The sequence below is a fragment of the Trachurus trachurus genome (assembly GCF_905171665.1).
Source record: "Trachurus trachurus genome assembly, chromosome: 10".
NCBI lineage: Eukaryota > Metazoa > Chordata > Actinopteri > Carangiformes > Carangidae > Trachurus > Trachurus trachurus.
This window is the reverse complement of record NC_139894.1, coordinates 16,399,061-16,420,069: the sequence shown is the minus strand read 5'-3', so window position 1 is coordinate 16,420,069 and position 21,009 is coordinate 16,399,061. Positions and strand designations below refer to the sequence as shown.

The following is a 21,009-nucleotide window of genomic DNA, read 5'->3' as shown; positions in this document are numbered from 1 at the left end:
AAAACCTTGAAATCAATATCATAGCCTACACCCTAAAGCTATAGCCTACTCTGGTGATCTAAAAAAAAAAAACACACACACACCTCACGACTCGACTACTGCAATAGCATCCTCTATGGCTCATCATCCAAGGTTCTCAAGAAACTTCAGTACATTCAAAACTCAGCTGCCCGCCTCCTCACCCACACCCGCGAACACATCACCCCTGTACTGCAAAACTTACATTGGCTCCCTGTCCCACACCAAATTAACTCCAAGCTCCTCCTTCTCACCCACAAAGCCCTCCATCACCAGGCCCCTCGCTGCCTCACAGACATGCTCCACCACCACACTCCCTCCCGCAACCAACGATCATCTGATGCAAACCTCCTCTCACACCTGCTCAGGACCAAGCACCGCACCTGGGGCGACAGAGCCTTCTCTGTAGCCGCCCCCTCCCTCTGGAACGCCCTCCCCAAACACATCCGTGACTGTTCTGACCATAGTCTGTCTGACCCATCCACCTTCAAATCATCACTCAAAACCCACCTTTTTAAATCTGCTTTTAACCTGTAACCGTAGCTGTCTTTCTCTGTGCCCCCCATCAGTTTTCTTATCACAAACACACATATTGCACATTGTTTGTCCTTTCTATGTATTTTTCATTTATCTCTCTTTCTTCCTCTCTGCACTGAGCACTTATGTATTTTTGTTGTTGTATTTTATTTCCTCTGTATTTGGTTTTAGGTAAAGCATCTTTGAGAGCTGTAAAAGCGCTGTATAAATAAAATGTATTATTATTATTATTATCATTACACACACACACAAAAACCATGAGTTGTGTGCATACTTGCCTTTTTGACAAGCTGACATTGACAAGTGGAGGGCAGTGATAATGCATATTGTCTGTCCAATCATCTCCCACGTATGCTGCATGCACACACACACACACACACACACACACTGCCTCATATGCGCAACTCACACTGCCTGTCAGTCAAAAAAGTAGTCGTTTACACATTTCCGCCTGGCGGAAACTGACAGAAAAAAGGAACAAGCCTGTCTTGATAGAAGTGACAAAGACAGCACAGCACAGCTAGCTGCACAGACCACAACCCGCCCAAATCGACAGAGACGAAAACTGCTGCATAAAACTTTTTCAGAACACCGTGGGAACTTCTTCAGAGACCTGACAGAGGCACACAGGTCTCCCAGATTCAATATCTCAAACCCGTGGACAGAGGAGACTGAAGGTATTGTCTTTCATGTCGTATAGGATGTTTGAGTCTGTGACAGCATGGGAGAAAGCGTACGGGCAGGGAGAAAGTTAGCAAAGGGTGTGTATGTGTAAGACTTCTGTGTTAAATAGGCCTGATCTGGGGTCATTTATTATCGCTCGCATCAGTATATAACATATAAGAGGTTCACTGGTCACAGATCAGAATTTAGAAATACACAGATTATGAAAATTTAGGCCTCCAAAAAAGGCTAAGAGTGACACAGTCGTATGTCATTTATGTTTGTCATGGCACTGTTTGTGATACCATTCTTTAAAAATGCAGTTACATAGGGCACAAACACATTTTAATCCTTATCCTTATCTTTAAGGTGAGCTTTAACACTTTCACACAAATGTAGTAATTTAGTTCACTGAAAGACATGGGTGGGTCAGAAAGCGGAAGTGTGCATCCATGGTGATAGTTTAAGGCAGAAACAGGAAGTGCTCCTCAGGCTGGACATGTCAGAATAAAGCCACCCATTCAGTCTCTGTGTGTGTGTGTGTGTGTGTGTGTGTGTGTGTGTGTGTGTGTGTGTGTGTGTGTGTGTGTGTGTGTGTGTGTGTGTGTGTGTGTGTGTGTGTGTGTGTGTGTGTGTGTGTGTGTGTGTGTGTGTGTGTGCATGCCCATTGTGTTACTCAGTATCATGTGAATTTGATCATATTGAACCCTGAAGGACGATTGTCATACTATCTACCATATCTGTCTTATTTAATATCTTACATGGAAAACTAATGTAGGTTTTGTATTATCACATCTATCAAGTTCTGTGTCTCGTGTACAGTTAAACCAGCAGTTTCATCCTTCTTGAATATGAATAATAAATGCACGTGTCAATGAATTTTATGAACCCATATGAAATAAAACAGAGAGCTTTAATATTTAGTCCAATATTTGAAATTGTCTTTTACATTTCAGGTATGTATATCCTCTTTTGCAGAGTTTTTAAATGTTTCTCCAGGCATTTTAACGATTTATTCACACATAAAAGCATGTCACTTATAGGACTCTAAAATAATAATAGCTAAAACACTGGGTTTGCCATCAAGAAACATCTGACCATATTTCATGTCAGACCTGAGGAGATGGTGATGGCAGTTTAATCAGTTTGGTGGAAAAACAAATTATTTAAGTGATTAATTATTCGTCTTCTTGTCCTTGACCGTCTTGTCTGGGCTGTCACATACTTCCACAAGACAAAAACACACAAAAATTGCATTTGTCAGCATGATAGATCATTTAAATAGCCTTTGCTGAGCTGCCTTTCTTAGTAACTTGTTATCACTTTGACAGTTTTACTAAATCTTTCATTCACTCACTCTCTCCATCTTTGTCCCTTGTGCTTCTGTAATGTGTATGTCTTCTCTTCTCTGTTAGACCTGTCTCCTTCGGTTCTCCCTCTCGTTCTTCCTCTCCTTCTCCCAATATGGCGGCGTGGGACCTGTCAGTCATAGTGGAGGAACTGGGGCCTGACGCTCCAGCTGTCACCCTCAGCGTGACCTCCGACCTCCACGTCGGAGGGGTCATCCTAAAGCTGGTGGAAAAGACACGTAGGTCACTGTCTGTCTGCCTCTGTTTGTCTCAGTCGTTCTCTCAATGACAGGCTAAAAATACATTAGCCTGTTACATTATTTGCATGAATAGATACATTTTCGTTTTGGTTTTGGTGTCGTCTTCTCTTCCTCTACTTCTTTCAGTAACAAAATGCTAGAATAAAAAAAATATACATATGATTTTAAAAATAAACACAAAACAAAATGTAATTTCATTTTTGAAGTTTTTATTACTATACAGTACCTACATCCACTCAACTTGCACTTATGTACAATGTGGTGTACCATCCTTACTTTGTATATTTAGTTCATAATTTAGTAATGTGTCTATCTTTAGTCAGTTCTTTTCCTGTCATGTTTTGCAATATGTCTATTTTTGGTCGATACTTTTCCTGTTGTTTTTTTTTCATTTGTGCGCCATATTTGGTGAGTTTAACATGTGCCTAAGCATTTTTGTGATTTGGGTATGTTAAGTGGCTGCTGCTACACTGTAATACACTGTAATATCCCCTTTGAGAATAGTAAAGTAAGACATACAAAATAAATTTTATTATGCATTTCACGGTGATATTCCGTTTAGCTACCTACCTCCTCCTTAACCTGTTGGGTTTTCTCTGTGTCAGTTTAATTGTTAGTTGGGTCATTTTATTGTCAGCTCAGAGTCTCTCGGCAGTTGTTGAGGAAGAAAAAGCCTCAGATTTAAATGGAGTTGGTGCGCAAAGACGATGAATGCATATCTGTCCAACCTTTGCAATGCATGGATGTGTTATATAGATCCATGCTGCAACCCTGTTAACTTGTTCCAGTAAAAGACGCACTTTGACCCTGACGTGATTTGAACACGCAACCTTCTGATCTGGAGTCAGACGCGCTACCGTTGCGCCACAGAGTCTTCGGACCACTCCCGCTGCGACACGGTGAACGGCCCTGTTAGTAAGGTCGTCTTCCATCATTGCTTTTTGCATTTGGATTCGTCAAGGAGCATGTGTTTAAAAAATAAATGCAATGGTTTCAAAACGGTACAGAAGTTGCTGATTAGCTTTCAACCATGCAACAGAAAAAACAAAATCATTTAACTATCACCTGAGTGACTGTGTGTATCCACGGTGTTATTACAACAAAGAGTACTAATGGGCCATTCCACTCCCCAGGATGTTGTATAAAAAATATTCATGAAAATTAACTATAAAATACATTTTCTTATTAAGCCAATTAAGTGTCCTGCATATTGATCTTATTGCAAATTTAAAGGTAAAACGTACCTACAACACTGAAGCTTTTGTCTTTTCCACTCTAAATGACACACTTTACCATTCATAAATTGCATTATTTTGTAACTTCACATCCTATATTTGCTTTAAATATTTATATATTTTCATAATAAAACAATAGCCTGTCATTTTAGTTAAAATACACATAGTTGTGTCCCCAGGTTTTCACTCAGTCCTGTCACCTGAAAACTTTGAACCATTCCACAGGTAAAGAATAAAGGTTAAAGTTGCTTTGGTTTGTAGTAATTTGTGATTTGTGTCTGTCCCCTGCAGAAATCAAGCGTGACTGGTCGGACCATGCACTGTGGTGGGATCAGAAGCAGAAATGGCTGCTGCGGACGGCCTGGAGTCTGGAGAAATATGAAATCCATGCTGATGCCCGGCTGCTCTTCATGCCCCAGCACAAGCCACTGAGGCTGGGTCTGCCCAACGGCATCACCCTGAAGCTCCTGGCCTGCTTCTCCACCCCTGTCTTCAAGACTGTGATAGGCATCTGCAGAATGCTCAGTAAGCTTCTTTCTTTCTGCACCAACTCTATATTTCAGCCAAACAGTGGGTTTTAAAGTTTTGCTTTCACAGTGTGAATTCCTTCAGTTCCTTTTCTTACTTCTCCCTCTCAGTTGTCTTGCTGATTGTAAGAACTCACACTGTAATAGCTGTTCACAACCTAATTATTCTTCAAGATGTGTAAAAGTGTCTCATTAATATGTTGCTGTCTAATTGGCTGTACCAACACACTCACACACACACACACACACACACACACACACACACACATCACTGCCAGAAAATTAGACCTTCGCCATCTGCTTCATGCTTTCATTTAGTCTAATTCTGGCACTTCTTGGTCTCAATTCCTCACCAGAAATCCCCAGGAGGTGACAGCCGACTGGAAAGGTTTTGAAAAGCAGCAGGCAAAGGGGAAATAATAAAATCTGTCAGTAGAAAAGCAGCTTAAACGGAGCAGAGATACAGATGAAGAAATCTCTGATTTGTATCAAATTTACCATGCAGCAGTTAGATCAAACACGAAGAGGAGGAACAGAAACATATCTGATAAATCCCATCATGGATAAAAACGAAGGGAACATTTCTAATGTAAAGCAGATTAAAACAGAAGCTCTCAACAATACTTGCTATTTAAAATCAAACAGAGCTGTTGATTCCTTTCACACTTGAGTAATACCATTAGGCTATTATTCACAGTGAATTTATATATTGTGTATTTGAGGGTTGTCAGTCTAACAGAAAGTTCATTACCGGTGGCAATCCTCCCTCCGGTGATATGTATCTCTGATAAATGCAAAGTACTTCATACTGAGAACAGCAAATAAAAGCAGGGGGATGAGATTAGTGCCTTCTAACAGTTATACATTATAGTTTGGTGTTTATTGATCACATATGCAATCGTCCTCCACCTTAACTTGAATTACTGAATAGTTTATTCTGACATGAGTTGACCAAAAAACCTTTTGGTCTGGAGTCAGGCACATTTCTATTGTGTCACATTGTGAATCCTGGTCAACCAATGAGCTGATGAACCAAGCACCAGTAGGAGTGAAATTAATTTTTGTCTTTCCAGCAATCCAGTAACCCAAATACAGATATTGATGACGATCATCTGGTAAGGATAACAATCAATTACATAAATGAGGTGCTTCCCCATAATTTTGGACAGTAGAAGAACTGACCCTAACGTGATTTGAACACGCAACCTTCTGATCTGGAGTCAGATGCGCTACCGTTGTGCCACAGAATCTACATGCTTTACAGGTCAGCTGATCAGCAAATTAACCAGGCACTGAAATAAGTTGGACGTCCAATATATACACGTACACATATACACACACATATATATATATATACATACAGAAGATAGAGTACAAATCAGATATGGTACAAATCCAAATGGTTTTCATCTTCATGTGATATACAAGTGACCTTGCAGTTGAGCGTCAGTAGGGCTACTTTTCCACCACAGAATAGATCTGAGTTTCTGGATTTCCAACAATCCTCTAAATCAGAATACTTTTTTGAAGGTGTCTATGGGGTAAGGATGGCATTGGCAGTCAATTTCTTTTAAATTTTAAGTATTGACCCTGACGTGATTTGAACACGCAACCTTCTGATCTGGAGTCAGACGCGCTACCGTTGCGCCACAGAGTCTACATGATTTTGCAGTCAACTGATCAGCTAATAAACCAGGCACTGAAATAAGTTGGACATCCAATATATATCAAACACTGGACGCAAAGTGATCAAACAGTCTTGATCTTGATGTGGTATAATACACACTACCTTCCAGGTGAGTGTCAGTAGGGCTACTTTTCCAATAATCCTCTAAACCAGAAGTCTTCAAAGGTGTCTATCTGGTAAGGACGGCAGTCCATTTCTTTTAAACTTTAAGTAATGCTAATGAACCAGGCATTGAAATAAGTTGGACATCCAATATATATCAAACACTGGACACAAAGTGATCAAACAGTCTTGATCTTGCTGTGGTACTGTATATAAACGCTATCTTCCAGTTAAGCGTCAGTAGGGCTACATTTCCACCAGAGAATAGATCTGAGTTTCTGCATTCCCAATAATCCTCTAAACCAGAATACTTTGAAGGTGTCTATCAGGTAAGGATGGTACAGTCCTTTTCTTTCAAACTGTAAGTATTGACCCTGACGTGATTTGAACACGCAACCTTCTGATCTGGAGTCAGACGCGCTACCGTTGCGCCACAGAGTCTACATGCTGTACTATTCAGCTGATCAGCTAATGAACCTGGCACTGAGAGGCTGTTAAAGATAGAGTAGAAATCAGATATGGTACTTTGAAGGTGTCCATGTGGAAAGGATGGCAGTCCATTTTTTACACTTAAGGTATCTTTCAGACAGTAAAGAACTGACCCTGACGTGATTTGAACACGCAACCTTCTGATCTGGAGTCAGACGCGCTACCGTTGCGCCACAGAGTCTACATGATTTTGCAGTCAACTGATGAGCTAATAAACCAGGCACTGAAATAAGTTGGACATCCAATATATATCAAACACTGGACACAAAGTGATCAAACAGTCTTGATCTTGATGTGGTATAATACACGCTACCTTCCAGTTGAGCGTCAGTAGGGCTACTTTTCCAATAATCCTCTAAACCAGAAGTCTTCAAAGGTGTCTATCTGGTAAGGACGGCAGTCCATTTCTTTTAAACTTTAAGTAATGCTAATGAACCAGGCATTGAAATAAGTTGGACATCCAATATATATCAAACACTGGACACAAAGTGATCAAACAGTCTTGATCTTGCTGTGGTACTGTATATAAACGCTATCTTCCAGTTAAGCATCAGTAGGGCTACATTTCCACCAGAGAATAGATCTGAGTTTCTGCATTGCCAATAATCCTCTAAACCAGAATACTTTGAAAGTGTCTATCTGGTAAGGATGGTACAGTCCTTTTCTTTTAAACTGTAAGTATTGACCCTGACGTGATTTGAACACGCAACCTTCTGATCTGGAGTCAGACGCGCTACCGTTGCGCCACAGAGTCCACATGATTCACTATTCAGCTGATCAGCTAATGAACCTGGCACTGAGAGGCTGTTACAGATAGAGTAGAAATCAGATATGGTACTTTGAAGGTGTCCATGTGGAAAGGGTGGCAGTCCATTTTTTACACTTAAAGCAGAAGTAAGTGGTCCGGTCGTTTTCGCTAATGCTGCGTTCCAGGCAGGCTTTTGAAATCGTAAATTACAGCTTCAAGTCACAACTTACGACTTTGTAGCGTTCCAGGCAAACCACTCGTGTTTTTCCGACCTGTTTTACCGGTGAAAGTCACTATAACGGCCACTCGTAACTTCCGACCGGTGAACTCGTACCAGATCGAACTGGTACGACTTCACGGTCGGAAAAATACGAGTTTCCTTGAACGCACCATAACAGTCCTCGTCCCTACGTCACCACATTCACGGCGTCCCTTGGCTGCACACACAGCCCTGCATGCCGTTCTCTCTCCTCATTGGATAAAAACTGTAGGATACGATAAATGTTTTCTCCTCGACTCAGAGCAGAGCAGAGTGACTGACAGACCTGTGTTTCAGACAAAACACTCTATTTAAGTGATTGCTGTCGGAAGATATAACTATTTAAGACTTATATTAACACAAATATATCACTTACTTCTGCTTTAAGGTATCTTTCAGACAGTAAAGAACTGACCTTGACGTGATTTGAACACGCAACCTTCTGATCTGGAGTAAGACGCTCTACCATTGCGCCACAGAGTTCACATGCTTTCGAGATCAACTGATCAGCTAATGAACCAGGCACTGAAATAAGTTTGACATCCAATATATATCAAACACTGGACGCAAAGTGATCAAACAGTCTTGATCTTGATGTGGTATATAAACACTGATCTTCCAGTTGAGTGTCAGTAGGGCTACTTTTCCACCACAGAATAGATGTACATTTCTGGATTTCCAACAATCCTCTAAACCAGAATACTTTTAAAGTGTCTATCTGGTAAGGATGGTACAGTCCTTTCCTTTTAAACTGTAAGTATTGACCCTGACGTGATTTGAACACGCAACCTTCTGATCTGGAGTCAGACGCGCTACCGTTGCGCCACAGAGTCTACATGATTTTGAGGTCAGCTGATCAGCTAATAAACCAGGCACTGAAATAAGTTGGACATCCAATATATATCAAACACTGGACGCAAAGTGATCAAACAGTCTTGATCTTGATGTGGTATATAAACGCTATCTTCCAGTTGAGTGTCAGTAGGGCTACTTTTCCACCACAGAATAGATGTAAGTTTCTGGATTTCCAACAATCCTCTAAACCAGAAGACTTTTTTGAAGGTGTCTATCGGGTAAGGATGGCAGTCAATTTCTTTTAAACTGTAAGTATTGACCCTGACGTGATTTGAACACGCAACCTTCTGATCTGGAGTCAGACGCGCTACCGTTGCGCCACAGAGTCTACATGATTTTGAGGTCAGCTGATCAGCTAATGAACCAGGCACTGAAATAAGTTGGACATCCAATATATATCAAACACTGGACGCAAAGTGATCAAACAGTCTTGATCTTGATGTGGTATAATACACGCTACCTTCCAGGTGAGTGCCAGTAGGTCTACTTTTCCAATAATCCTCTAAACCAGAAGTCTTCAAATGCGTCTATCTGGTAAGGACGGCAGTCCATTTCTTTTAAACTTTAAGTAGTGACCCTGACGTGATTTGAACACGCAACCTTCTGATCTGGAGTCAGACGCGCTACCGTTGCGCCACAGAGTCTACATGCTTTACCGCTCAGCTGATCAGCTATTGAACCACGCACTGAAATAAGTTGGACATCCAATATATATCAAACACTGGACGCAAAGTGATCAAACAGTCTTGATCTTGATGTGGTATATAAAAGCTATCTTCCAGTTATGCGTCAGTAGGGCTACATTTCCACCAGAGAATAGATCTGAGTTTCTGGATTCCCAATAATCCTCTAAACCAGAATACTTTGAAAGTGTCTATCTGGTAAGGATGGTACAGTCCTTTCCTTTTAAACTGTAAGTATTGACCCTGACGTAATTTGAACACGCAACCTTCTGATCTGGAGTCAGACGCGCTACCGTTGCGCCACAGAGTCTACATGCTGTACTATTCAGCTGATCAGCTAATGGACCTGGCACTGAGAGGCTGTTACAGATAGAGTAGAAATCAGATATGGTACTTTGAAGGTGTCCATGTGGAAAGGGTGACAGTCCATTTTTTACACTTAAGGTATCTTTCAGACAGTAAAGAACTGACCCTGACGTGATTTGAACACGCAACCTTCTGATCTGGAGTCAGACGCGCTACCGTTGCGCCACAGAGTCTACATGATTTTGAGGTCAGCTGATCAGCTAATAAACCAGGCACTGAAATAAGTTGGACATCCAATATCAAACACTGGACGCAAAGTGATCAAACAGTCTTGATCTTGATGTGGTATATAAACGCTATCTTCCAGGTGAGTGCCAGTAGGGCTACTTTTCCAATAACCCTCTAAACCAGAAGTCTTCAAAGACGTCTATCTGGTAAGGACGGCAGTCCATTTCTTTTAAACTTTAAAGGGACAACGAGGAGTTTTGGAAAAGCGAAGCGTTTTCACACTACATTTATGAGCCTCCGCGCGCACCGTAAAATTCTTTGACCAGCGCAAGACAGACTCATGTTTTCATTCATCAAGAATTAAAGTCAGAGGTTCAAAGAGGTTCACATACCACCGTAGTTCCGACCATAAACGGCGATTCAGCTGCGTTATTCTCATGACTCGTTGCGAAACCGAAAGTAAAAAACGCTGGTCGGCTCGACCAGCATCTCCGCCACCACTAATAATAACAAAATAACGATAGAGACAGAACGATATATTTATCGAAAATGGGCCCATTAACAAGCGTGGGTAGCGGAGATTCATCCACATTAACGTGAGACTTTTTTATAACCGAATAGAAACTCCTCGTTGTCCCTTTAAGTAGTGACCCTGACGTGATTTGAACACGCAACCTTCTGATCTGGAGTCAGACGCGCTACCGTTGCGCCACAGAGTCTACATGATTTGGAGGTCAACTGATCAGCTAATAAACCAGGCACTGAAATAAGTTGGACATCCAATATATATCAAACACTGGACGCAAAGTGATCAAACAGTCTTGATCTTGATGTGGTATATAAACACTGATCTTCCAGTTGAGTGTCAGTAGGGCTACTTTTCCACCACAGAATAGATGTACATTTCTGGATTTCCAACAATCCTCTAAACCAGAATACTTTTAAAGTGTCTATCTGGTAAGGATGGTACAGTCCTTTCCTTTTAAACTGTAAGTATTGACCCTGACGTGATTTGAACACGCAACCTTCTGATCTGGAGTCAGACGCGCTACCGTTGCGCCACAGAGCCTACATGCTGTACTATTCAGCTGATCAGCTAATGGACCTGGCACTGAGAGGCTGTTACAGATAGAGTAGAAATCAGATATGGTACTTTGAAGGTGTCCATGTGGAAAGGGTGACAGTCCATTTTTTACACTTAAGGTATCTTTCAGACAGTAAAGAACTGACCCTGACGTGATTTGAACACGCAACCTTCTGATCTGGAGTCAGACGCGCTACCGTTGCGCCACAGAGTCTACATGATTTTGAGGTCAACTGATCAGCTAATGAACCAGGCACTGAAATAAGTTGGACATCCAATATATATCAAACACTGGACGCAAAGTGATCAAACAGTCTTGATCTTGATGTGGTATATAAACGCTATCTTCCAGTTGAGTGTCAGTAGGGCTACTTTTCCACCACAGAATAGATGTAAGTTTCTGGAACCAGAAGAGTTTGAAAGTATCTATCTGGTAAGGATGGCAGTCCATTTCTTTTAAACTTTAAGTAGTGACCCTGACGTGATTTGAACACGCAACCTTCTGATCTGGAGTCAGACGCGCTACCATTGCGCCACAGAGTCCCACGCCAAAGCTCATCCAATGAGCTGATGAACAAGACAGACAACAGTTTGTGTTACATTGTTTACTCTGCATAAAAAGTGATCTAAATAAGTATACACTTTAAATAACATCCATTTCCCCTCTATTACCTCTACAGACATCCGCCGCCCTGAAGAGCTCTCCCTCCTTCGGCCCTTGGAAGAGAAAAAGAAGAAAAAAGATAAAGACTCAACAGAGGAGATCTACGACCTGACCGAGGTGCCCCTCTCCTCGGGTACACTCATCACACTCCATTCACCCTCCAGGCCCAACATTCACACATATTACAGTAAACAACAATATAAGTGGTGTGTTATAACAAAAATATTTAAAGACTTAAAATGTTCACTGTAGCAGATGGTAAAATGGATAAGAGCAAACATCTTATTTTGTTAAAAGTCCAATTAATTAAACTTCATCTTTGTAAGAATTTGTCCCTTTGATACTGTAACATCAATAGAAAAAAAGTTACAGTGTCCTTGCAGTTTTTTTTTTAGCATAGACATACGAACCAACAATCACTGAGAAATCTTGGTTTTCTAGCATCAGTTCTGCCTCTGAGAAAAGGTTTTGGCATATTTATCAATCAATAGTCCTCAAAACGCTTTACACCCAGAGAGTCTTGTGAAAGCAGAAATTAAACCATTTATTACAGTGTGGCCAAACGTATATTCTAAAGTCTGTGACATTAACTCCCTGGAAAATTTTAAAGTCACCCTCCCACTCCATCTTCCTTTGCAGTGTCGCGGCCCTGTCTGTATAATGGCATGCCAGCTCACTTTGCTGACTCACCTCAGATGGAGGCCATCTACAAGATGCTGTCAATTACTCAGCCTCCCCCCGCCCCAGAAGCCATAGCCAAGCAGTACCGCCCAGCCAGTGTGGTGGACAAGGCCCACATCAATGGCAGGTATGCTGCCTATACACATATACATATGGTAAAACCAACTACAGCATGACTGGTTGTAAAAAAAAACAACAACAAAAAAACAAATTTGTAAACATGTACTTTTTGTCATTTTTCCTCAGGTGGTTGGACTCATCCCGTTGTCTCATGCAGCAGGGGATCAATGAAAATGACAAACTCTGGCTTCGCTTCAAATACTCTGCCTTCTATGACATAGAACCCAAGGTGTGTGTGTGTGTGTGTATGTCTGTGTGTGTAATAGATAAGAGCATGTGAATGTTTTTGTATGTGGCAGACCTTCTTATCTTTGACCTCTACCTTCCCATTCCCCATCCTCTCTGGCCCTGCAGTATGATGTTGTGCGTCTGACCCAGCTGTATGAGCAGGCTCGCTGGGCCATCCTGCTGGAAGACATTGACTGCACAGAGGAGGAGATGATGCTGTTTGGAGCTCTGCAGGTAGGAAGCACAAACACTGAAATTGCTTTATAGGAAGTGGACAAAAAATGCCAGATATCACATCACAAACAGCCCATTATTTATACACAAATACAGTCAAAAGCATCTCACGAAGACACTAGTGAGTCTGTCTTCACATTTAAAATCCTGTCCTAGTCCTACAGTTACAAAGAATTGGCCCTGTTCACAAAATTTAGGTGAAACAGGGAGCAACAACACAGAGTTTTCATTCATTTTCCCCTTTAACATCATGTACATGGCTAATAGTTTGTCACTCTCCTCTCTTATATTCAAATTCATGCAGTACCACATCAGTAAGGTTTCTCAGTCAGAGCCACAGCTGATGAGCTCCAATGCAGCCATGGATGACCTGGAGTCAGCCCTGCAGTGCCTGGAAGTCAAGATGGAGGGAGAGAGCAGCTCTGCATCCGAGATGCTGGTCAGACATTTTAACTTTACTCACAGGTCATCTCCTGAGTTTCACTGGTCTCGGTTGTTTGACTGAAGCAAGGCTGCAAGCTCTAAGTCAACACAAATGGTGAAAAAGACATGTCAGCTGGTTATTGATACCATCAAATGTTTTGGTGCCAGCGATGAGAAATATTACATGAAATGCTAATGTAAGTGTAAAAAAAAAAACTCAGCAGCAGTTATGTCATTATGTAATAATCTTGCTGTCAGAGGGCCTGAGATTAGTAATAACTTTGGCTGTAATCATTTATTTATTTCTTACATTGAGAAATAGAACTAGAATTAAAAACCTCAACTCAATTTTGTTTGAGGTACAAATTCAAATACAGATTTTATGTGAAAAGAACTGGAAATGTTGAGAAAAACAAGATTTTCTTTTTATTGGTGTCTCTTTGAAGCAAAAATATTGAATACGTTTATCAATATAAAAAAAAATGTCATCCTCAATCCAGGAAAACATGACTGCGCCAGAGCTCAATGATTATCTGAAGATATTCAGGTGAGATTCATTTTCCAGTCACTCAAAATGAAATGCTTTCATATGCTTATATATGGAAATTTCAGAAAGCACCAGATTTCTAAAGAACAAGAACATAAACTGTATTTGTAATTTTTTTTAATCACATTTTTATCATATATGAGGAGGAAAGGTCTTGATGAAAATGATCGAGGTGTTTTGGTGAAACTGTGTGTGTGACTGACTGTATATTTCAGGCCAAAGAGATTGACACTGAAGGGATACAAGCAGTACTGGTTTAAGTTTCAGGATACCTCGATCTCCTATTTCAAGAGCAAAGAGGAGAGCATTGGAGAGCCCATTCAGCAGATAAACCTCAAAGGTAATGGATATACAGTACAATTCTACTTTCCATCAGTATAATATGTTCATGCCATGTCACTAATAATGTACTCAATTATCAATAGAACTATTAGCCAATAAAGCAAAGTCTGTTTATTCAGACCCGTGTAACATCACTGTTTAAATAGTCTTAAACCAAATTTCTGGGCTTGGACATGGAAAGAGGAATAACGACACTAATTCAGATGACAACACACACACACACACACACACACACACACACACACACACACACGGTTCAGTGGAAGTGTGAGTCAATGGGATTCATTCAGGCGTGGCCCATGTCCTCAAGATGCCATGGAAGTCTGACTCAGTGTTTATATCATCCATGTCTTATGTCTGTTCTCCCTGTATTTGTATAACCGGTAAATGTCACATTTAAATGTTGCTTTGATATTCATCTCGCGCACAGGATGTGAAGTGGCTCCAGAAATTAACATGGCCGCGCAGAAGTTCCTTATCAAACTCCTGATACCAGCACCTGAGGGAATGAACGAGGTCTATCTGCGCTGTGAAAACGTGAGGACACACACACACACACACACACACACACACACACACACACACACACACACACACACACACACACACACACACACACACACACACACACACACACACACACACACACACACACACACACCTGTCTCCCCTCATCTCTGTCTTTTTCCCACTATCTCACATCTTTGACCACAGTCCCATCACGCTCTCTCTCTGTGTTTTGTCTCTCACCCTCCAGGAGCAGCAGTACGCTCAGTGGATGGCGGCGTGTCGGTTGGCTTCCAAGGGCAAGAGCCTCGCAGATAGCAGTTACCAGGGTGAAATACAGAGCATCCACACATTCCTTGCAATGCAAAAGACCAACTCCAGTTCCCATGGCAACGCACCTGCCAACGATGAAACCATCAATACCCACAGTCTGGTATCGCCACGCTACCATAAGAAGTACAAAGCTAAACAGGTAGAGGAGGAATCTGTTACCCAGACACAAAACCACCAATCACTCACCTGTTGAACCTATTTACTGTGTACGACAGTCACCAATGGGCACAGTTGGCAATGGAAATGATTCTGCAGCTGAAACCCTCACCCAGTAGAGATTATATCTGATGTCTGTGTGTTTTCTTCTAGCTGACCCCTCGTATTCTGGACGCGTACCAGAACGTGGCTCAGCTCTCACTGACGGACGCCGTGATGCGCTTCCTGCAGATCTGGCAGGCCCTGCCTGACTTTGGCCTCTCATACGTCGTTGTCAGGTTAAGTTTAACGCTTAATTTAAAGGTTTTCAGAATTGATTTAATGCTCGTCAGCATCAATTTAAGCCCTTTTCATTACATCATGACAAGTGGAAGAACTAAGAACTAGGCTATCAAAGTCACATACAGTGTCAATTTATACAGTAAGCATTATGTAAGTAAACTTTTTTTTTCATACACAGCATAAATATTGACCCTCATCTCTTTAGAATAGAATAGAATAGAATAGAGAATACTTTATTCATCCCTAGCAGGGAAATTCAAGATAGTCCAGTAGCTCACACAACAATGACAAAAAAGATGAACACAAAAATACATTTTAACAAGTGTTATATAAAACAATTGCAGCAGGCAGTAATTGAAAAAATATGATAAAATACAACAAAAACAGAGTAAGAAACTCAGAGCTACCAGACTTTGCTGCTCCCAGTTGAAGCGCATTCTTTTCAGAAAAGATTTGATCTCACTAGCAGCCATAATTTAAGAAACCATATAATTTATTAAGACTTAATTTTGCTTTTAAGATCAAAAAACAAATTTACCAAAAATGATTTTAGGTAAAATTTCAGATTTTTTAAAAGTTTCAAGGGAATTAATTATTGCTGTGCTAAGTCACTGCTAGACACAGCTCTGCAGAGGAACTTCTGGTCAGCAGTCCCTGCTCCTGAAGTGGTGCACTAGATTTGAGTGTTGATAAGAGTAGAAAACACAGGAAAACAAGTGATATCTATTTCAGCTAGCATGCAACTCAGTTAAATCTCAAACTATCGGAAGGTTGATAAGTGACTTTTGTCAAGATTTTAAAATGCAGAAACCTGAAAGACATTTTTGATGAACAGGTTCAAGGGTAGCCGAAAAGACGAGGTACTGGGCATCGCTCCAAACCGCCTGATCCGCATCGACCTTGGGGTTGGTGATGTGGTGAAGACCTGGCGCTACAACAACATGAAGCAGTGGAACGTTAACTGGGACATACGACAGGTCAGACTCATTCTGTGTTCAAGCTCCTGTTGCCGACAAACCAGTTATGACTTCAGCTTAAAATGACTGAAAATTTACATCATTTGTGTTTCTGACTCCCTTCAGATGGCCATTGAATTCGAAGGCAATGTCAACATTGCTTTTAGCTGTGTGACTGCTGACTGCAAAATTGTCCACGAGTTTATCGGAGGCTACATTTTCATGTCGACACGCAGTCGTGAGAAGAGCGACACACTCAACGAGGAACTCTTCCACAAGCTGACTGGTGGCCATGAAGCTCTCTGAGACGGACGCCGACATCAGATCGGCTGCGTCTCAACAGTGGAGAACCGTGTGGAACAGGATTTATTGTTGCATTCAGGCAACTGCTACAGATCACAACAGTATAGGAGTTAAAATAAGATTAATTGTTCATGTGTACATGTGTAAACCCACCTTGTCTGTCCATTATTATCTAGCTTTTGTTGCAGACACACTCACACTGTTGTTCACAAGGGGTCAAAAGACAATTCAAGACTTCAGCGGTCCATACGTTGACCTCCACTTTCCTCTAGGATGGACTGCTGCTGGGCCACACTGCTGGTCATCTGGTTCACCATCAGCACGACCAAATCAAACTCATGGGAATGTAATACACTTGGATAAGGCAGCAGCTACTTCTCTTTCCTTCTATAAAAAACTATAATCAGTATTGTTTAGGATTCAAAGCCAGAGCTGCACATTTACATGTTAGAAATTAATGACACATTACAGTAGACACGTTGTTTTTAAAGATAAGAATGAAAAAAAAAATCACAATAAAAAATGTACTCCAATATTAAATGTTTACTATAAATAAACACGGTCTTCATTCTCTGTTTCCTTCGCTCCCTCCCATCTTGACATATGGTGGTAACTTCTGTTGTGTCTTACACAGGAAGCGTCAAACCAATTATCTCCTTTCACATGCAGCATGTGTCCATATCTTCCTAAGAAACTGTTAATGCAGTCCGTTAACTAAAACCACAGAGTCTGCATCCTCTGCTTTCCCATACTTAGCCCTGTGACTAACCACAGACACAATATGTCTTCAAATGTTTATTTATTTAAACGCTAGGCCGGTTGTTGCCAGGAGTCGTGTCTGTTTGAAACCATTATTACATATTTTACAGCTGCTTGGTGAATGGGGTACACAATTATTACAAACAAAAACAGAGGACACAGCCTCTATACTTAAAATAAATAAAAAGTCATTATTGCCAGCGTAAACTGATTGAATTCTCATGTAAAAATAAAGGAGGATTTTTTCAGCCATCCTGATCTTTTCAATAATGACACAAAAGAGGGTTTTTTTAGTCCGATTTAGAATAAATTCTGTTTGCCGCCTTCTATTTCTGATCAAAATTGCCTGCCAAACAACAAAATGTTACCAAGGGAATGAGGAAAAGCATCAACCAACCATGGGATGCTGGGACGGTCAGGTTAGCTTTCCCATGATAAATCAGCTGCTACTGCAGTGGCAGGATGCTCCCTGGAACACAGGACAAGACAGACCTCAGTAAAGATGTAAATACTGTACCTTAATCTTTGTTTTAAAGCAAAATCTGTATTAATTAATTAAATAATCCATGTGATAGTTTTTTTCTTACTTGTAGGTCTCAGTCTTAAAGCTCGGCTGAAGTATTTAGGAGGAAGTTTTCCTTCTGCGTTTCCTGCAGTCAGCAACACACCGTTTTCCGACCAGGAGAATTCAATACCATCTGCACAGTAAAATATATTAAATAAAACACATATCAAAGAAATTCTGGCCAAAATGTGGAGACTGAAGCGAGGATGTTGAGAAACAGGCGATAGTGGATAAGATTACCTGCAAGAGCTTTGGGGACATCGATAAACACTGCTAGATCACAGTCTTTCCTCATGCCTGGTGGGAAAATGAAATAACTCACTCAAGTAACAATTTACCTTGTTGTTCAGCAGACAAGCTGCTTTTTCTCTCTTTCTCTCACACACACTCTCACACACAGCTTACCGCTGATGACGCCATCCTCCCCCGGGAGGCCTGGAGCCAGGTGGATGTGTGTCCTCTTCATGCGGCTCAGGCCCTGCTGCTGGATGGAGCTCCATTTGCCCAGGTAGGAGCCGTGAACAGCCTCAGCAGGGCAGTCTGGAGAACCAGCCAGAACCGGTTTCAGCTCCAAATCCTTTAGCTGACCACAGCGAGGGAACCAGTATTAACACAGCATTTTGGACTTTATTGATTAGACAAGGATTCATACTCAGACTTTTGTTGAAACTCCAGCTTTGTTGCGTAATTAATTGTGAAAGTGAACTAATAGTAGGGAAACAATGAGGAGAAAAACCAAAGACTCAATCAAAATGTAACCAAATGCCAGTGAGCATTTTATGCACTGTTTAGGTGAACTGTTAGTCTTTATAATAAATGTCACACTTCAAGCAGAGAAAACCACATAATCATATCAAATTGGAAATTAAACTTGAAGATCCACCTCTCGAACTGAGTTGGTGCTGCTATCCCTGACACTGTTTTGTACACTCTCCTAAAACTGATTACACAATATTTTTTAGCGTATTAAAATATGTTTTAAAAAAAAGAAGAAAAGAAAGGTGTCTTTCACTTTGACTCTTCTCCACATATAAAACCCATCATGTTGGTAAACACACAGAGAAAAAAGCAGCTTTGTTATAAATGAAATATACATCTATATATACCAAAGCAACCTTGCATGTTGGTTTGTTATTTGAAACCAAATACCACTTGTTGGTGTCTACATGTCTCTTTCTAGGAATACACACATCTCATCTAAAATATACTTCTTTGTGCACCTGCACTGTGTGACCCTGATTGGCACGGATCTGCAGGCGGCCATCTTCTGGGTGGGGGTGGAGCTTGAAGCGCTGCTTGTCATTTGTGGCTACAACTCTCTCAACGTCCTCCAGCGTGTACGAGCGGAACTGTGGGTGAGCCAGGAGTTCCTCCACAAACACAAAGCCATCTGTGAGGATGAGAGCTGTTATTTCTATGGTCACATTTCCACAACAGACTTTTTCTCTTGAACTCACCTCTTTGCACTGCACGCTGCACAGGAACTTAAGTCTGCAAACATGTTTTTGACTCAGAATGCAGATGTTTATGTTATAAATGATGTAGAAAGAAAGTCGTTTCCAGACCGGTGCAAATAATACTTATTTATAGCAAGACCAATACAATCATGTCTCGTAGTCATGTTATTTTGGTGTTGACATAATTGTGGAGTTGCTAGAATCATATATATAGAGAGAAGAATGTAGCTAGTGATGTATTCGCCTCTGGCACTGACCCAGTACAAAGGCATGATGCTGAGGCTGATTTATAGGTTCTTGAATTTGTCTGTATGATTTGTCCTAATTTGTTTTGCAAATAAAGTTGTCTTTCCCATGCAAGTGCTGAATCCAGACATTCAACCCTGTATTGCTTGTTGTGCTTATAACAAGCAGCAACAATACAAATGCTCCAGAGTTGTGTTACTTTATCATAAACAAGTTACATGATCTGAACACTGTATTTCCCATGTATGTAGTGTATAACAAACACTCAATGGCGATTTTATTTTTGATTGGCTGGTTTGAATTTGAAAATTGATTGGTTTTTGATGTGATTTTGTGGATGTGGTTCAGTAACTGAGTTTTGTGAAAACAGCTTTGAGAAAAAATCATGAAAGGTTTCAAGAAATGTGCTTTAACAATTGTGAAACACAAGTATTGATGGTATCAGTAAAGGGCCACATGGGTTATCTAGACCCGACTGTGTGCAGTTCACCTGTGCCCATTTGAAGACCCATCTGGTTGGCTCCATGGCGAAGAGCATAAGATATGGATTTAGACAGACGGACATCTCTGTCCTGTTAGGGGATGACAGACAGACACACTCAAATTCAGCTCTAACTATAGCTAGAGTTTAAAAATAGGAACAAGAAGACTACACCATGCTTAACACTTCACAGCGGCTTTCTTTGAACCATAGACACTTTATGGGTCACAAACCAGTCTTTGGATCATTGAGGAAATTGTTTGTTTTTGCAGTCTCTCACCTCTCCACCACGGTTTCCCCTTCTCCTTCCTCTGCCTCCTCTGCCTCCTCTGTCACTGTCCATTGATTTGAATGCAGGCAGCTCAACCATTCAGGTCATGGCCGTAAACTGTTGGATATTGAATCATACACAGTGGTGAATTTAATTCTCACTGCAGCGTTACACAGGCAGCTCTCACACCTGTGGTCAACAAACACTGCTGTCAACAACGTGCAGTTTGCTTCCACTTCCTGTCTGTTCGTGTTATCCGCTTGTAGGTGGCAGCAGTGTGGCGGCTGGAGGAGAGCTGCTGCTGCGGTGCTTACCAGCCACCACAGAGGAAAAGAAGCTGCATTTTGTCAGGGAGGAAAACACTCAGGCAGCCAACAGCTGCTGGTGGGAAATAAACATCCACCACCCCCTCGAAAGTATTAGG

The 21,009-nt window shown here is 41.2% G+C and overlaps 2 protein-coding genes across 3 annotated transcripts; one reads left to right on the top strand and one right to left on the bottom strand.

Annotated features, from left to right (window-relative positions):
- Positions 1-1,059: 1,059 nt before the first annotated feature.
- fermt3b (FERM domain containing kindlin 3b) lies at positions 1,060-16,898 on the top strand. The gene is made up of 15 exons (XM_083981260.1): positions 1,060-1,232; positions 2,634-2,806; positions 4,354-4,587; positions 11,711-11,827; positions 12,334-12,502; positions 12,622-12,724; positions 12,850-12,957; positions 13,262-13,396; positions 13,881-13,927; positions 14,143-14,267; positions 14,700-14,806; positions 15,027-15,248; positions 15,419-15,543; positions 16,383-16,524; positions 16,630-16,898. The coding sequence occupies exons 2-15, from the start codon at positions 2,683-2,685 to the stop codon at positions 16,807-16,809; spliced, it is 1,938 nt and encodes a 645-aa protein (XP_083837386.1). The 5' UTR covers positions 1,060-1,232; positions 2,634-2,682; the 3' UTR covers positions 16,810-16,898.
- A 262-nt stretch (positions 16,899-17,160) lies between these two features.
- Positions 17,161-20,923, bottom strand: trpt1 (tRNA phosphotransferase 1). 2 transcript variants are annotated; one of them, XM_083981263.1, is made up of 8 exons: positions 20,595-20,923; positions 20,324-20,405; positions 19,351-19,520; positions 18,536-18,713; positions 18,371-18,427; positions 18,153-18,263; positions 17,963-18,034; positions 17,161-17,190 (listed from the first exon to the last, which is right to left on the bottom strand). In XM_083981263.1, exons 1-7 carry the CDS (start codon positions 20,682-20,684, stop codon positions 18,012-18,014), a joined length of 711 nt encoding a protein of 236 aa, XP_083837389.1. In that variant the 5' UTR covers positions 20,685-20,923; the 3' UTR covers positions 17,161-17,190; positions 17,963-18,011. The 2 variants fall into 2 exon arrangements, with proteins under 2 accessions (XP_083837389.1, XP_083837388.1); XM_083981262.1 differs by lacking the exon at positions 17,161-17,190 and having other exon boundaries at positions 17,618-18,034; positions 20,595-20,842.
- Between the last annotated feature and the right edge of the window lie 86 nt (positions 20,924-21,009).

Excerpts from the sequence above, each read along its gene's own strand:
- trpt1 (XM_083981263.1), bottom strand. The coding sequence starts at position 20,684 with ATGGTTGAGCTGCCTGCATTCAAATCAATGGACAGTGACAGAGGAGGC. Across the intron at positions 18,714-19,350 it reads ATCAGGGTCACACAGTGCAG|CTAAAGGATTTGGAGCTGAA; the intron begins GTGCACAAAGAA and ends CGCTGTGGTCAG. Across the intron at positions 18,428-18,535 it reads GGAGGATGGCGTCATCAGCG|GCATGAGGAAAGACTGTGAT; the intron begins GTAAGCTGTGTG and ends TTTTCCCACCAG.
- fermt3b (XM_083981260.1), top strand. The coding sequence starts at position 2,683 with ATGGCGGCGTGGGACCTGTCAGTCATAGTGGAGGAACTGGGGCCTGAC. Across the intron at positions 13,928-14,142 it reads GATTATCTGAAGATATTCAG|GCCAAAGAGATTGACACTGA; the intron begins GTGAGATTCATT and ends TGTATATTTCAG. Across the intron at positions 16,525-16,629 it reads TTAACTGGGACATACGACAG|ATGGCCATTGAATTCGAAGG; the intron begins GTCAGACTCATT and ends GACTCCCTTCAG.